Raw genomic sequence first — 17,986 nt, 5'->3', positions numbered from 1 at the left:
TAGAGGAAATTTTAAATTTTCTCCCAGGTGACCTACTATCTTCTAGTTTAAGCATGCAGGGATGACTTAGTTTCATGTTAATAAGACTTGATAGAGAATATTATTATGTATTTTTTTCATGCGTTTGCTTTTCTCACTATAGTTCTCTGCTGTCTCAGAAAACATTTTTAATGGAGATGATACAGTATTTTGTTATTTGAGATTTGTAAATGTCTAATTTCAAATTTCCCAAACACAATAATGTCTTAAATATTTATAGGATCTCTTTTGACCTAATCTGTTTTTTTTAAATTAACTGAATAGTTAATGTAGATAAACGTCTTACAAAGTGCCACATAACTTTTCATTGAAGCCTTACCTTGATTAAATTAAGAAGTACCATTAGAATTTACCCATGAGTAGCATATCTTGTTCTTAAGTTTCTATCAGTCATTTACAATTTTTTCCTTTTGTGGTCTGAATACACATAATTAATCCATGTAGTAAATATTTATCAAACACTTATGTGGTAGGCATTGTGCTGGGATGACAAAAATGAATATTAGGTTATTATGCTCAAGGAATTGATAACATTGTATCTATCTATACTGTACATTTCTGTCTCTCGATTTCTGTGTAGTTCATGTATATTGCTTTGCCAAGCACATCTTTTAATATAGAACATTTGGTGAGGAAAAGTAGAGCGTAAGGACTATTTTTTTACACCTCTTTTCAAGCATTTTTTGAGACCTGTATTTTTCGGTTTCAATGTGACACATCAAAAACACAGTCAATCTAATTAGTTGGCCTTGTGCAAATTAAATAGGTGGATGATTGACTGCCTGTTTGACTGAATTTTAGTTAAATTGACTGGATGTTTTTATTCCTGTATAAACACAGTTGCAGCATTACTTGTCAGTCTTATGAAGGAAAGGACATGCACCCTTCATTCTTCAGTCACATTTTTTAATGGTGAAACTGAAAGTTCGGGTCCACTCTCCAGGTTTTGGATGCAGGAACAAACGAGAGACTAAAATTTACTCTTAAGCCCCCTCAGCCTATTGGAGGTTCTTTTTAATAGCAGCCGATTAACCATTTTTAAAGTGGACAGTGCTTCTATACTATCTGCATGTAGGTGTTATATGTGGGCAATATGGTACCTTATCCCTGAGGAATTAGGAACAAAACTACGTTGCACTTCTAGGAAACCATGAAAAAATCCAAATGTTATCATCTTTAGTCTCAGTCATTTTAATATGACACTTGGCCTCCCCTTCCCCAAATGTTCCCTTTCACCGTTTCTGCAGGGTTATTGGAAAGTGAAATTTGCAAATGACATGGAGATCTAGACATTTTTATTTGGAGCTATCTTGTGATAAACTGATATTCTGGCTAAACGTAGAAAGCAAATGTGTCTTGGTATTCCAGGCATTATTTCATGTACAAGATGAAAGAGGTAAAGGCTGCTCAGTTCTTATCAAATGGGCAGAAAATTTTTGTAATCCTTCTATTTCATATAATTCCTTAAACAAAAATGAGGAAACCCACTCATTTTTGAAAGGCTTCTTCCAAAAATTAAAAAAAAAAAAAGGTTGACAATTAATGCTCTAGTATTTGGAGAGAGAGAGACACCTTAAAGGAGTTTACTAATGGTTTGTAAATTTCTTCTGTTACTAATAAAGACTTCTATTCCTTAAGGAAATTTGGCAACTAAAGAATTTAATAGTATTCTTTTCCTGGCCATGCCGTGATGGATTTTTGCAATGTAAAAAAGGGGTTATGTATTTCAAATTTAATCAGTGGTTTTCTGAAGTTCAGAATTTCAACGTGTTACCCAGAGGTATAGTTATAGCATGACAGTATTTAGAATTATTCAGGGTAGGCTGTATAGTTTCCTTAAATGGTAAGTAGAAGGAATCACTTGTCATTAATTTGAAAATTAAGGGATAACTTAAAATATTGCCTGTGAAAACATAGCATGCTTTAGTAATATTCTTTTTTCTAATATGTTACAATTCATTTTCTGGTATTTTCTTTGAAAGTTCTCCTTCTCTAGAAGTGGCTTTGTATCTTTACATATTGGGCTGTCGGCATTCCACTGCCTTTGTCTAGGCAACTTGAGAACTATACAGTTCACTGCTGTTGTATTATGAGCATTTCATTTATTCTTAACTTCCCTCGATCGTCTCCCTGTGAAAGATTTCATGGCAAGTTAAGCTACTCAAAGGAAGGAGACCAATTAGGCAGTTTCAGTTTGTGTTATATGTAAAGCAGATGCTTAATAAAATTAAGAATACAATTGAGGCTCTCCTCTCTACCACTTCAACTGTAACTCATATATTTCTGTGTAGAATTAATGCTTCTGACTATTCATTTTCTAAACATAGTGGAGAAGGAGAGGGAAGGGTCCCCTGTGGCTGGCTGAGCAGAGCTCAGGAGCAAGCTCACTCTGTGCCTTTCATTCCCTGCAGGGCTTGCTTTCAGAAATCCTCCGCAAGGAAGAGGACCCCAAGACTGCATCCCAGTCTTTGCTGGTAAACCTTCGGGCTATGCAGAATTTCTTGCAGTTACCAGAAGCTGAAAGAGATCGGATTTACCAGGATGAAAGGGAAAGGAGCTTGAATGCTGCCTCGGCTATGGGTCCTGCCCCCCTGATAAGCACACCGCCCAGCCGCCCTCCCCAGGTGAAGTCTCCTGTCCTCTTTTCCCTTCTTCTCCTTCTCTTTCTTCTTCTTCTTCTTCTCCTTCTCTTTCTTCTTCTTCTTCTTCTTCTTCTTCTTCTTCTTCTTCTTCCTCTTCCTCTTCCTCTTCCTCTTCCTCTTCCTTCTCCTCTTCCTCCTTCTCTTCCTCCTCCTCCTCCTCTTCCTGTTCCGCCTCCTCCTCTTCCTGTTCCTCTTCCTCCTCCTCTTCCTGTTCCTCCTCCTCCTCTTCCTGTTCCTCTTCCTCCTCCTCCTCTTCCTGTTCCTCTTCCTCCTCCTCCTCTTCCTGTTCCTCTTCCTCCTCCTCCTCTTCTTTTAATGTTTGAGGAAGAATCTCAGCAAGAAATTGGAAAGATAGATGAGTAGATATCAATTTTTCTAAAAATAATAATTCATAGGGTTGCTTGAGGAGAAGTTGGTCCCAAATCAGTGATTCTGATATAAAAACAATAAGCTACTAATTAGAGGAAAGAAAATTGCTTTGTGTTGCTTCCTTTTGGAGGTTCTTTGGGGGTGAAAAGCAGTCTTTAAATGGGATGTTTGTCTGAACTACAATTATTAAGTAAAGAAACATTTAAAACTCAACAGGAAAAAAAGTAATAAAGTCAGTTTTATCCCTATGAGTTTTAGAACTGCCATTTGAATAGTAAGTAAATAAAAATAAATAAATAATTCCATTTGTATTTATGCTTTCCAATACGAAGTGCAGCTGGTACCAATTACACATCATCTCGTTTGTAATCTTTCATAATTAAGTTTAATACAATCCTTGAAGGCAGCTTTAAATGGGGCGGATAAGGAATTCCACCCATATTCCCAGAAATGGGCACATTTTCTATTTCCCAAATTTTCGTACTTTTTAGAAAGGACAAAAGTCACCATGCGGGTAACTTTGTGTACGTGCATCTATATTTTAATTTTTTTAAATCAAGTTTTAAAGATAGCCTTATAATTATGAGAATTCAATAATAAAGATAAAAGTTTGATAGTGTATTAGACTTAAAATCAATAGGCAAATATATTTCTTACACATTTATTGCAGGTACAGCTCTTAAAAATAAGGTCAGCTAAAACTGGATAAAAATTGAATATGGAACACAGATTCAAAGTATTCATGTAGTATAATGTCATCCTGAAATCATATCTTGATGTTAATTTCTTTTCATCAACAGTAAAAAAATGAAACAAAACACTTTTCTGTGTATGGAAGTATAGAAAAAGCACATTCAGCACTAAAAATGAAACTACCACAGATCCTTCATCGATAAGGAATAGATACAATATTCAGCCACTTGTTGAAGTTCTTAAGTTCTATGGTATAATGTTATGAAATGAATCTTCTGTAGAAACATCCAAAGTCTGTTTTCTCCATTTTATGTAATGAAAATCAATTTGGTCTTAATGTCTAGGGCACAGACTGTAAGGAAGTCATGGCTGTAATTGTGGATAAGAAAGTCATGTGTCTGTAGCAGAGAAGAATGCTTTCTATCTGCATATATACATATCCACCTGCCTAAACACACAATTATTGAATTTGATCTGTAAAGCCTTCTGTAAAATATTTCTTAAGAGAAAGAATGAGGATATATATATATGACTTTATATGATATATATATATGACTTTATATGGTATATATATATGACTTTTTAAGTAATTAAACAAAAAATACTGTACTTTGGACTTGGTTTAACACTTAGTTTGTGGTGTTTAGAGTTAATACACCATCATTAGTTAACTTTGCTTCCACAATCAACACAGAAGGCCTCTGGGCAAAGAGTTATTTTACTTATCACTTAATCTGCAGTACTAACAAAAGAATTGCTTGCTTAAGATCAGTATGAACTTCAGCATTGAGCTGTTTCTTTTTTTTTTTTTTAATCTATCCAAATATTTGACTTAGTAGTTCCTTAATGCAGTTTTTGTTTTCTAATTTTTCTATGATTGCAGTGCTTTTGTTTTTCTAAATGGATACTGCTGTCCTTATTGATCAAGTTTTTTCTTTAGCCACATTTCTTAAATGATATTTCTTTTCATGTACTATTAAGATACTCTTGGGTAGCTTCCCTATATATGTGTCTAAAGACTATGTCTGCTGATAGTTGGGATAGAAAATATAGTTTATTTTGGCCTGCATTATTGATTAACTGGTTGAGCCACCCTTAGTTATATTTGTTCTCAAGAGGGGTTGAGACCAAGCCCTTAGTTGGGATATCTAGCCAATGATGAATGTATAAGGTATTTAGATACCACAGATTCTTAGTGAAACTCTTTCAAAGGAGAAAAGTTTCTGTTAATGCGATATTACTGGCCATCTAACCAAATTCTGAAATGATTACCTGATGTGTGTATAATTTTATTTCACTGCTATAATATGCATCTTCGAGTATCTTAATTTGCCTCACTGAGAATCCCTTTGCATTACTTAATATTATTGTAATAGAACTCACAACCAGTTTGTTTTTTAACAGTGACTTTATGAATGACATTTTAAGAAATCTTTGATGTATTAAAAGTATTATCAACGTAAAATGAGTACTTAAGATTTGGACAAATGTTTCAAGCAGCCGAATTAGTAGTGTTTTGCAACCGTTGAAATCGAATGCTTTTAAAAGGCAACCAATACACTATACTTAGGGTTTTAATATGCATATTACAAATGATTAAAATGGAAGGGGAAAAAGGACAAAACCACAAATACAGAAACAGACTCTGCAGAATTTTGTCTTTTTTATTTTTAAGTTTTGACAAAGAGGAGTCTATTATTGCATTTCATTTCCTTTTAAATGAAGAGATTCGAAACATATTTTGAGACAAGTCTTTGACTTAGGTTGAACCCAAACCCTGATTTTCTTGACCTGGGCTGAGATCAAGAGTCGGACGCTTAACCGACTGAGCCACCCATTCGCCTTTAAAGAACTGCTTTTTAAAGGCAGAGGTCCCTTGTGGCTCACAGGAGATCTAGACCACCTTTAGGCCCAAGAGAGCTGGATTCTCTTCCAGCTCCTACCCTGTAGAGTTGAGGTCACACGGAAGATGATTGAGATGTCCTCCCCGGGTCATACCAGACTGAGGACCTACACTGTTGAGGAACTCGGATTCTAAATTATATTTAAGAAAAGACTTCCCTGCTTTTAGTCAGGCCCCAAGTTTTATTCCAAGGAATACTTCCCCTGGGAAGATCTAGACCAGCCTCAGAAATCACCACAGCTCTTGTGTCTAGGTGAGATGCCTCTGGTCCAGACCTGTCCCTTGTGCTTCAAGAGGGGCAGCTGTGCCGTGAGCTTTGTCCTCTGTCTGCAGCAGTAGGCTCCAGGCCCAACCTGTTTGCTGAAAGCCTATTTTCATAAGTTACATGTTCTAATTCAAGAAGTAAGAATATCTTGTACTTGATAATGGTTCACAGTTCTCTAACACCTTCATGCCCATGAATTCACTGGATCCTCATACCAATCTTTTGGTTGGAGAAAGAGGAAAAAACCAAATTTAAGGTTGAGTCCGTTTTCACATCCCCTGTTAAGTCTCTTGCTCTTTCTCCTACCTCAAGCCACCTCCTCAAAACACAAACACTTTAGAAAGGGGAAAATGAAACTTGGGGAATTTTTTTGTCACAGAGGATGGGAATTTTATTTTTAGATTAGGAAGAAGAACACATATGAGAACCTTCTCCTGATAGAATACATTAAGTGTTTGACAAATGATCCACTCTTGAAGACTTCAGACAGTTGGGCGTTTCTTTTTTTCTTTTCTTTTTTTTTTTTTTTTAAAGATTATTTATTTGAGAGAGTGAGAATGAGAGAGAGAGCACATGAGAGGGGGGAGGGCCAGAGGGAGAAGCAGGCTCCTTGCTGAGCAGGGAGCCCGATGCGGGACTCGATCCCGGGACTCCAGGATCATGACCTGAGCCGAAGGCAGTCGCGTAACCGACTGAGCCACCCAGGCGCCCCAGTTGGGCGTTTCTGAAATGGTGGAGAAAATAGCCCTTTCCAAACTTTGCTTGTAGGAAAATGTTGGGGGAACCCAAGCCCTCCAAAGCTCCCTGGTCCTAAAGGCTTCTTTTCTTATTATGCTTAGCAAATTTTACAAATGAGTTTCTAAGAGGAATTTGATTAATAATAATTAGTAATTCCTTTCTGGAACTTGTCTGTTCCACAGATCAGTTTTAAGTTGACGATTTCTATTTAGGTGTGTGCTTATTCTGATTTTATTTATGTTTTTAATATGTGTGACTTTTGGAGTTAAGTTAGCACTTTTCTGTTTCCATTAGGACTGTTTGAAAGCCTGTAATTATCAAGTTATAAATTCTACATGAATTACATAATGATTTTTTCTTTATATTTTTATATCTTTCTGTAATTCTTTAGTTTCTTCTAAAGGAAGATGGGATATTTTATAACAGTGCTTTAGAAAATGTAGTAAGTTCATATAAGCAATGTATAATTAATCTAGTAGCTGCACCCTTCTGTCTCTTTCCAACAAAGTCTTCTGGAATATAATTAAACATAGGTTCAGTTATGGGCAGGAACTTAACACTTGATAAAAGTTTTGTTATGAATTGCTTGGCCAGCATGATTTTAAGATCTTACATGCTCATAAAATGCTTCCCATTAGCAGTCACCTTTTAAAATACTAGACTTTTTAAAGTCCATATTTGGAAAATAATTAATGTTGTTCCTAAAAAGAACAGAAAGAAAAGTATAAAAAGATAGAACCATGATATTCAAGACAGTGTTAATATACAAAAATTTGAAAATGGGAACCATTTTCTATCACCAGTAAGAATACCTCAAAATAGGGTGCCTGGGTGGCTCAGTTGGTTAAGCGACTGCCTTCGGCTCAGGTCATGATCCTGGAGTCCCGGGATCGGGTCCCGCATCTGGCTCCCTGCTCGGCAGGGAGTCTGCTTCTCCCTCTGACCCTCTCCCCTCTCATGCTCTCTCTCTATCTCATTCTCTCTCTCAAATAAATAAATAAAATCTTTTAAAAAAAAAGAATACCTCAAAATAGCACATTTCTTACATAACATTACCAAGAAAACATTTATAGTTTGCATACCTTGACAAATTCAGGTTGGATTTGTAAAATGAATGACAAAGCCATTTGCTAAAAATTAGACATTAACGAGCCAGATTTAGCAAAGGACAACCAAAAAGCAGATCCAGCGTGTCTTTAAAAAGTTAGAATTTTTCCAAATAAAGAAATCCTGTATAACATCATGACTTCAGTACAGTGCAGTAATTTCTAAGATAAGCATTAGTGTTAGACAGACTTCAGTTTAGATCTCATGTTACCTTATGAATAAATTTTTGTTTTAGGAGAGTTTTCTCAATTTTAAGATGGGGCAATAATAGTACTTATTCAGGGCTTTTGTGCAGGTGAGAGCTAATGTACCTGAACATGATGCCCAGCATGTGAGAAACAAGTAATAAATGCCAGCCTTTGTTATTATCATAATTATTATTAAAATTACATCAAACTTTAATTGCGTGTGTGTGTGTTTGCGCACATGAGCTATGTGCTTGCCTTGCAGGCAGTTCCTCCTCGATCAAGGAATAGTACGTTCAATCAGGACCACGGTAGAGTTCGTTTCGTGCTGTACATATGTAGTATGTAGCATGTATATAGCATTTAGAGTTCCTTTTCTAGTATGATTTGATGCGTTCAGCAATCCAGGAAGAAACAGAATAGAATTCTCATGGAAAATTTGTGTTCTACTGCACAGTTTTAGGGATATAATAAAGCTGACCCTAGTGCTTGCACCCTCTCCTCACATGGGAGGGTAAAGAGTAGGAGCTCCAATTCCTCACTACTTACCCGGCGCCGCTGTAATGATGGAGTAGTATGCCCTACCTTGATAAAAGCTATTCGGAAAGCAACTGCATTTATTTTACCTCCTGTGCTATTTGCGGAGAAGAGCTGAAGAGTAGTTTGTTTTGCCTGGAATGAACTACTTTATGAATTCCAATGTGTGATATAATATTAAAAGCTAAACCAAGATTAAATAAGATTTTTTTTGTACTAAGCTAAAATAGTACTTAGTAGAGTGAGGTATAAAAGATTTTTGTTTCCATTTTTACCTGGGGAGAAATTCAGCTTTCATATTTTTGAAAAGCTGTCCAAGTCAGTTCCCCTTAAGCAATAGCTTGTGTTTAGGAAAAAATGTGATTCCAGAATTCTAATAGCTTATCTGTGATAAGATATGTATCTGAGCCAACAAGATGATAAAGAAGAGCTTTTCTAAATATTTTTAAAATGAGTAATAGAGTTTTTTTATATTTTAAAAAATTGCTCTTTTTTTTTAATTTTTAAAATTTTCATGTGTATGTCTTTTCCACTTTTGATTATGTTGGCTACTAGGAAACAGTTATTTGATTTTTTTTATGATTTGAAATTTTTTGGTTCAAGTTGTAATTGTTTTATTAAAAAAGATTAAACAATGAAATTTTTAGAAACCAAATCACAGGGTTGAAACAAATGATTATAGTCTACCTCAAAGATAAATTCTTAAACATAGTTTTTACAAAAGAATGAAAATTATTTTAAAAACGTACTGAAACAAGAAGTTTCCAAAGCCTGCTCTCTTAACAATTGCTAAGCAGATGCTACCAAGGAACTATTTCTTCCAATGCACTGGACTTCATGCCCCCATTTCCATAACATTCAATTTTCAAAGCGATTGAAATGGCTTTTCTTCTCTCTTTCATTTAAACAGTGAGAAAAATAGGTATTAAAAGAGACCCCATGGGGTGATCAAATCTATCCTTCTGCCTCAAAGCAAGACCACCCCAGAGCAAAGTTGCGAATCTCACCAAAGCAACTTTGTAGGCAATTTATGGTAATGCGTTAACTCTTCTGGCTCCTAAAGTGGTATTTAGGAGATTATTGCTTCAAAGCCCTGTGTATGTTCTTAGTGGCCTCCAGTCGTTAATATTACCTCCGTTAGTGCCCTTGCTTTCTGGAGCCACAGAGCTAGAAGGGGGACTTTGGAAATCGAGCCTACACACTTGCCATCACTGTCTGCAGCTGAGAGTTTAGCAGTGGCAAATGACACTTTCTGTGTCTTCACTTGGGCCTGTGGTGCACTCATTTCACAGCATTTTCCTTTCAGTGCTTAGAAGGGTAGTGACAAGGTGGAAAGCGCTAGATGCCTCCTCCAGATAAGCAAGAGGTGAGTTATTTTGCTGACTGGCTAGAAGTTAGAAGGCATGTTTTAAAGACTTCTATTCGGGGTGCCTGGGTGGCTCAGTTGGTTGGGCGACTGCCTTCGGCTCGGGTCATGATCCTGGAGTCCCGGGATCGAGTCCCGCATCGAGTCCTGCATCGGGCTCCGTGTTCTGCGGGGAGTCTGCTTCTCCCTCTGACCCTCCCCCCGTCATGTGCTCTCTCTCTCTCTCATTCTTGCTCTCTCAAATAAATAAATAAAATCTTTAAAAAAAAAATAAATTCTCCTATTCACTCTCTTAAGTGCAGAGGATCAAATTCCTTAGGATAACCTCTGCCCGTCTTGTGATACCAAATATTAGGGGGAGAATGAAGTAGACCCGAAAGACTTGTAGCGTGACTAAAACAGTGTATCATTTCATGACAAAAGAAATCCTTCATTTATTCCAAAATGGACTTCATTTTCTATTGCTTATTGTATATGTGAACAGAAACCTGGGTTCTGGAAAGGATCCTAAGAAACATGGTCCTCAGTGAATCATCTGGCTGGGAGAAACAGGGTCCTGAATCTGGTACTTTTCGTTTACATTTTCACCAGTTTCCTAGTGAAAAAGCAACTACATGGTTCATATGTAAATTTTCCAGGCTGGTTCACATAACTGCATAATAAAAATTAAATTTAGAGTTTTAAAAATTAATAACAGTATCAATACATTTTGAGGTTGAGATTTTATTTTTACCCCCAAATTTTGTGTCATTTTACTGCTGATACCTGCTTATCATTATTACCAAAGGCATTGATACTAATTTTTCACTCAAGATTATTCATTTTGAATATATTTATAAAGTCACTGATTATATAATTTGTGTAACTTGCAGTAATGTTCTGTTAAATATTGTGAAACATTTTCTTATTGTCTGGTTCCACAAGTCAAAAGGAAATAGTTATGTACAGGGGTGCCAGGAAAAGATGAAATAATTATACAGAACAGCTTGGACATGCACGTGTAAAATGCAACCAGCCTTTATGATAATTAAGCAAGGCACTCTACCTGTTTCATGGATGGATAGAAGATTTAAATATGCAGCTCTGCAAATGGCTTTGTTATGGAAGATTTTTTTAAATGAAACATAAGAGGAACAGGCATAAAAAAAGAGTCTAAAATTAAAAAGGCCATAGTATGTAATAGCTATTAGGGATGCAACTGTCTGTTAGGCACCGGGCACCCAGTGAAGATACAGCACTGGGCATTATGATTTTAATTGTGAATTTCCTTTGTTAGAATTGCAATGGACAGTAATTGGGAAACAATTAGTTTAGGGTTTTCAAGTCTTTGAAACTATTCTGTTTTCCAGAAAACTTACTTTATGGCATTCTAATTCCTGTTTGTCAGCTGGCAGTGGCTGTCTTATTATAGATGCAGTCACCTGTGACAATGTGACTTTCTTAACTTAAGCAATCTGATCTCGGGGTAATAACTAATGTTGAATGACTGCACTGTTGCTCACCTTGATCATAAAAGGAGCAACTGTGTCCAGTTTGGATGCCGAGCCTGAAAAGCTTCAAAACAATTTGCCCAATGAAAAATGACAGTCACGTTCAAAATGTTTTGTAGGTGAAAACAGCTACTATTGCCACTGAGAGGAATGGGAAACCAGAGAACAATACCATGAACATTAATGCTTCCATTTATGATGAGATTCAGCAGGAAATGAAGCGCGCTAAAGTGTCCCAAGCACTGTTTGCAAAGGTTGCAGCAACCAAAAGCCAGGTAAGAACCTTGGTGAGGCACTGAGAATGTTGATCTGCGATGCCTGTGAAAATTTCATTCAGAGGGGTGTCTGTTTGCAAGATGAACCTGCATTGCATCACTGATAGGGCAAGGTCTCCAGGATCCTTGACAGAGCTCTGTGATGAAACAAAGTGTCGTTCAGATTCAGGGAGTAGATAGGTGGTTTTGTTTCCTCCAACACCCACTCTCCAGACCAGGGATTTCTCAGGAAATCTCAGGGTCAGTTAATAGTTGTTTTCAGAAGAGTATCGTAATGTATAGGCAGTTTCTCAATGTGGTCTATTGTACGGGTACAAGTAACTTGAATTACTATTGTTTCATTATTGCTCAGATGACCTTGATTTCCTTCCTAAAAGACTACAAACGTAATAGTTTCTTCTGTTCCAACTCAGGCATCCACAACTATTAGGTACACTTACTAAAACAAACTGGCGCGCCCGCCACACATATCTTTGCACATTAATGACCTTAGTTTTTCCATAGATGCACGATATATAAACCCTACAAATTGAATTACAGTTAGAAAACCTGTCCAAATCTGATGAATTATAAATGAATAGAATTGAATCGGAAAAGTTACAAGTCCCTACCAAACAAGTTAAAAACATAACAAAGGAGAGATAATGCAGTCCTTTATCAGTATAATGTTCATATATTGAAAATTTATGCTTATCAAAAGCATCAGGGTCATCTATAGGAACAAATTTATAATTACTTATAAACCCTCGTTCAACGCCAAGAATACTTTTTAAAGGACCAGAAGAATACTAAACTGTCTTCCCCTTCCAACAATAGTTGGTAACATTATTAAGGTGGGAATTTAGAGGCAGTCACGGGTCAGGTGAGATTTTAACAACTTGCGATTTTAAACAAATATATTTTCCGGATCATTAATGAACTCTCCTTTATAAAAGAGCCTGGCTGCCGTCAACTTCTGATAACAATAGACAGTTCTGAGAGTATTTACAATATGCTGCATTTACTATACCATACTTTTTTTTTAGCTCTTCCTAAAATTTTTCTCTACTGGCATTAATGGTGGCACTTGATAGGGGTTTTGCTTTAGAAAAGGTTGTTCTTACTTAAGTTATAGGCTGGATGAAATACTTAAGGGATATCTTGGAAATGTTATATAAAAATGATTAAACTCAAGCTGTGGACTGTAAAAATTATAGCTTTATAGGCCACATGCCTGCCTACCCTTCAATCACTGTCAAAGTGATAATTTCTACAATAATATGTTTCTTTTATTGTGAGATTCTAAACATCAAGTGCTGTTTAAACATTAAACTGAATTGTTTATGTTAGTGCTGTACTCAGCGTGTCATACATCAGGCCACCGTAATCTCTCATGGAATGTAAAATTCTGTCATGAATCATGGCTTGTATATCGGAAATTACTGTAATTTTGATTGGAAATTACAGGGCTCTTGAAATGTTTCTAATTATGATAGAATGTTAGAGCCGCTTCAAACCTGTGTGCTTCTTCAGATGTCTTCATTTACATGCCAAGACTATGCGTTAAGGAGAAATGTCCTGCTTTCACTTTGCCCCTCACCCACCCACCCTGCACTTTCTTGTTTTGGCTATTTAGTCTAATTATGATGAGGATCTCGTATTCAGACGTATATTATCTTGCCTTTCTTTCTGATCCTGCATCTTTTCTGACCTGTCCAATTAAATTTATCAAGAGTAACAGACTGTATTGTTACGGAGCCAAACACTTTCTCCAAATCCTGAAAATAGATAAACAGAGAAACTAGACATGTATTATTGTAATAAGGGTCAGCCTTAAAACGAACAAAAATAAATATGAAAACTTTTCAATAACTGTCATTTAATTGCTTGTCATCTGTCACTTAATCCAGTGACACTTCCTGCCTCCCCATTTCCTTTCTGACTATAGCATAGCTCCTTTCAGTTAGCAGCCTCTTCGCTACCTTCATTCTTTCTTTCTTTTAAATGATATCCCCAAATCTGCCCACCTGGCCTGAGTTACTGATTTGGGAACTGTTTAGACAGGGGCAACAATTGGTTGGTAATGTCATGTGAGTGATGTTCTGGTGAGTTTTTTTAAACAGGCTTGCTGTTTGTACCCCTGTCCTACAAAGCTCCCCATGAGTCTCTTTCAACAGTGTCGACTGGCAGCTTCTATGTCTGCCAGGATGGTGTGTTTCCCAGAACCCTTAAAGCTGTAGTTAATCCCCTCATTACTGATTAAGAGAGAATCCAAGGAGCCAGTTGTTGGCAGTGGGGTCAAGCATACTGGTAACTTTCATTCTTTCAAATAGTTATTCCTAACTACTAATATCCTGTAACTTCCTAGCAGAGGATTTTTGTACTTTTCCCTTTGTCGTTCAGTTTAGGTGTCAGCACTACCCTCAGTATGAAAATATGTAGAAAGATAGATGATTACTTAAAAATAAGTGTATATGTCACTGAGAGAAGTCAGACTTAACAAGGGAAAGTAGTCACTGTTTAACTTCTGTTCTGCCATGATTTTTGTGAAGGAAACAGAACTAGCAAACAAACCAAAAAAAAAAAAAAATCTTCAAATCAGACTGACCTTTTCACGGTCAAATTTTTAACTTCTAAAAGAGTTATTTACTTCTGAGATGTATGTGCCACAGCTTGTCAGAGTGAGGCAGAGGTCCCTGAAAATGAAGCGTGTATGAAGAGGGATGAGCTGGAGTCACTTTTATCTTAGCCTGTCTCACTCCATCTGCTTCTGGTCCTCTGAGTTGGCTTACTGTCCAGCGCCATCTTTGTGCTAGACCCCACTGTGCGTTATGTATGACCTACATTTAATTCTGAGTAACCTTTGGAGCTAGCCTTGTTTTCCTCATTTTATACATGAGAGTCACCAGACTCACAAATGGTAGAGCCAACCCGTTTCTCGGTTCTCTTCCTCTGTCCCCCTATTTTAGTATTTCCTCAGGGTTCTAAGAGCTTCAGGACTGAAGTGATACCCTGCTCTGGGAAAGAGGAATTAGGGGAATTGGACTAACTGATTGAGGAAAATGGCTGGAGCTTTCCTTTCTTCATTGACATTTTCATGGAATACAGGTTCTTATCAGCATAGGGTCCTAGGAATCCAGGCTTTTTCATGTCTAATTGGGCTGAGGGGAGGTACATGGTGAGGACTCCAAGTAGGCTATGGTCCCGTCTGTATCACTGGTGTTATAATATTGAGAAATTATTTAACCTTTTTGAGCCCAAGATTCTTTTAACATGGGAGAAGATCATATGCTATAATAGATGCAGAAGAGCTTTTAAATTATACAGCACTCTACACAAATGGATAACATCTTATAATGTGCTAAGCAAGAGGCTCAGATCTCTACACAGAGTGACTTATTTATTATCTCTGTATTTATCTCAAATACTTTTCATTTTAGACTAAAAGGTAAAGCTTTAGGTAGGTATCCTGAGTGGCAGGCGGCATAATCATTTTTTTAAAGTTTCTATAGTCCCAGAATGTTACCAAACCAGACACATCATAGTTGTGCTATGTACTGACTAATGCGCGAAGTAGTTTCAGTAAAAGAAACCAAATCTGTGGATTCCACCATTTCACATGTATTCTATCTTCTCTTTGATGAGTAATAGAAATGAGATTGTTTTTAACTCTAATAGAAATGTCGAATAAAATATGCAAGTAAAAACTGAAGGTAGGCTACTTTTTGTGCTTGAGTAGGAAAGCAGGCTAATGCAAACTTTAAAAAGATGATCTGCTTTAAACATAATGTGAATAGCGACAAATGAATACACTTTATATTCCGGGTATTCAAATAAGCAGCAGTTTTTCCAAGTGAATCATATTGGAATTTTATCAAACATTTAGTCTGATAACATTCAAATAATTATGAGAGCAGAATTCACTAATTTTACTGTTTAAAAAAAATAGTTGATTTGGGTAATAACCATTACGGTATCAAGGTTCAGTTACTGTTCATTGGTTATAGTGTTTTCATATGGGAGATGGAAATGGAATTTTTTCCTTAATGGTGGCAGATGTTGGAATCTAATTTTATTCCACAGCAAACCTCCTGAGAGCTCTGAGACTTAAGGTGTATGTCCAGCAAGGGGACATTAGCCACGCCATAGGCCTCGCCTTGTACATTGAATTGTTACATTGATTTTCATGTCTGCAGAGTGGAGCTTGCAGATACAGTGATGTGGGAGTAAAGGGCTTTGACGGAGCCGCGCCGCATTGCCACTTGTGTTTAGAAAATGATTTCTCTCTACTGCTTTATTGAACAGGGTATTTCTTTTAGGTAAAGTGACTAGATGATGAAAGTTCTATTTGACTGAACATGACTGAATATAATCTTTGGCAGTCTCTACCCCACCAGTGCCGTAGAGTTACAGAACTCTGGATGCTACTACTTCAGCTACTGGATAGGTATGGTCTTAGTGCTTTAAAAAAAAAAAAAAAAGTGGCTTTTGCCTCTGCAAAATAGCACAACCAGTGGAAGAGAGCAAATAATTTAAAGCCTTTTGCTTTTTTCCATTCCCCTTTCAGACACTTTTGTCATTGAGATTCAAAGCCTTGAGTGAGAGGGAGAGAAGAGCAGGGGGCGGAAGAGAAAAGGAAGCTTTGGTGCATCTTTTTGGCCTTTGGGTTTGGAAATTCTTCCATGGTGATTGGAATGTCTTAAATACAAGTAAGATGATACATCACGGATCAGTGGGGCTAGAAATGGGGCAAAAAAAAATGTAATTTTCATTGCCGGAAACAGGAATATATCGTGACAAAACCCAGGAAAAAAAATCACGGAACCATGATTGCACTCTGTACTCCAGCATGTTAGCGAAGGCATCTTTTATTGTTTAGAATTAAATTACACTTCAGGGAAACTACACTCTGAAGCACTGTGCTGATTCATTCTTTTGGAATGTTCATGCAACAGACTTTGCTGCAACAGGATTTCACCTGTGTAGCCTCCTAGGGAAGACACAGAGGAGACCCCTGCAGATGTGAGAGTTACTGTTACTGTTATTTCTGGTGCCACATCCTTTTCTGGGAGTCTGTGGGACAATCTTAACATACTGTCCTCGTCGCCCCTTCTCGGGCAAATCGAGTTTTCTTCAGGCAGGGTCTGGTGACTTCTACACACACTCTTACACACTCTCCATCTAGTGCTTTATTAATTTTTTTAACTGGGTAGAGGTGACTCTGGGGAGATGCAGCTTAGATTTCCCTGAATTGGCTTCCCTGGGGGAGGAAGGGCCAGAGAAGTACTTTGAGGGGTGAGCGAGGAGAGAAGCAAGACAACACCACGACCCCCCCGGGTGTAACCACTTCAGCAACCTGCCCATATGCACTTTAACACCCATGTGGGAGGCCCCTGTGCTGCATTCTTGAATAAGAAAGATGTGGAATTCCATCAATCTCTTGTTTAAGGTGGCCAGTGTTGGTAACCACCTAAAAATCTCTTATGTCTTAATACTGGAAATCCATATTGGATTTAATTTTCTAAAATGCAGACCTATCTTTATATTTCCAATTGGTTGCTAAACAGGACTGTTGAAATCAATGATTTTAAATACACAAATATTGACATACTCTAACAGTTTAAAAGGTACGTGATTGTTACACAGTGTTTTAAGAGCTAGTTAAATTTGTGGATGTGAATATCAGCCTGTCTACATTTTAAAGACAAGCCTATGTTTTATAAATCTAGGGTTTGATCAAGGAGGAACAGAATTAAGTAGAACACTTACTTGCTCATTATATTTTGGGCTAGAAAATCATGTAAAAGGATGTTTTTCCTTGTATATACTTGATGTTTACCTGTTTTAAACAAGTTGAACAGAAGGTTTTCAGTTACCTTATTGCCACTTTCAAATCACTTAAAATTTTCACTTTTCCCTTAAATTTAAAATTAATTCCTTAACATCATATAAATACATTTTCTTCACTGACCCACTTAATAAGTTAACTGTTACAAATGCAGTCATAATTCATTAAGCCCATTTTCTCCATCTTGAGAAAATGTCTCAAGAAAATTTTAGACAGTATTTGAAAGGAATCAGTAGGTGAATATTGGGCTAGCTCTTTATTTTTTTTTAAATTTTTTTCAAAAGGCTTTTGGTTTGTTTTTGTTTTTTTTTAAGACTTTCTTTCTTTATTTGACAGAGAGAGAGATCACAAGTAGGCAGACAGGCAGAGGGAGAGGGAGAAGCAGGCTCTGCTGAGCAGGGAGCCCGATGCGGGGCTCGATCCCAGGACCCTGGGATCATGACCTAAGCCAAGGGCAGACGCTTAACCGACTGAGCCACGCAGGCGCCCCTGGGCCATCTGTTTAAAGAGGATCATCATATGAGGAAGTCCAAGGAAGGTTACCACAAGA

At 37.1% G+C, this 17,986-nt stretch overlaps 1 protein-coding gene across 9 annotated transcripts in view; it reads left to right on the top strand.

Annotated features, from left to right (window-relative positions):
* The window catches only part of SATB1 (SATB homeobox 1), a 99,132-nt gene that overhangs the window by 56,351 nt on the left and 24,795 nt on the right, over positions 1–17,986 (top strand). For all 9 annotated transcript variants that reach the window (XM_025882822.2, XM_025882841.2, XM_025882831.2 and 6 more), the window contains 2 exons: positions 2,451–2,663; positions 11,454–11,609. In XM_025882822.2, coding sequence (XP_025738607.1) covers positions 2,451–2,663; positions 11,454–11,609 — 369 coding nt within the window. The remainder of the gene's footprint in view (positions 1–2,450; positions 2,664–11,453; positions 11,610–17,986) is intronic.

This window comes from Callorhinus ursinus, unplaced genomic scaffold (assembly GCF_003265705.2).
Source record: "Callorhinus ursinus isolate GAN/ISIS: 27379988/994484 unplaced genomic scaffold, GSC_fseal_2.0 scaffold1, whole genome shotgun sequence".
Lineage (NCBI taxonomy): Eukaryota > Metazoa > Chordata > Mammalia > Carnivora > Otariidae > Callorhinus > Callorhinus ursinus.
This window is presented reverse-complemented; position numbering and strand designations above follow the sequence as displayed.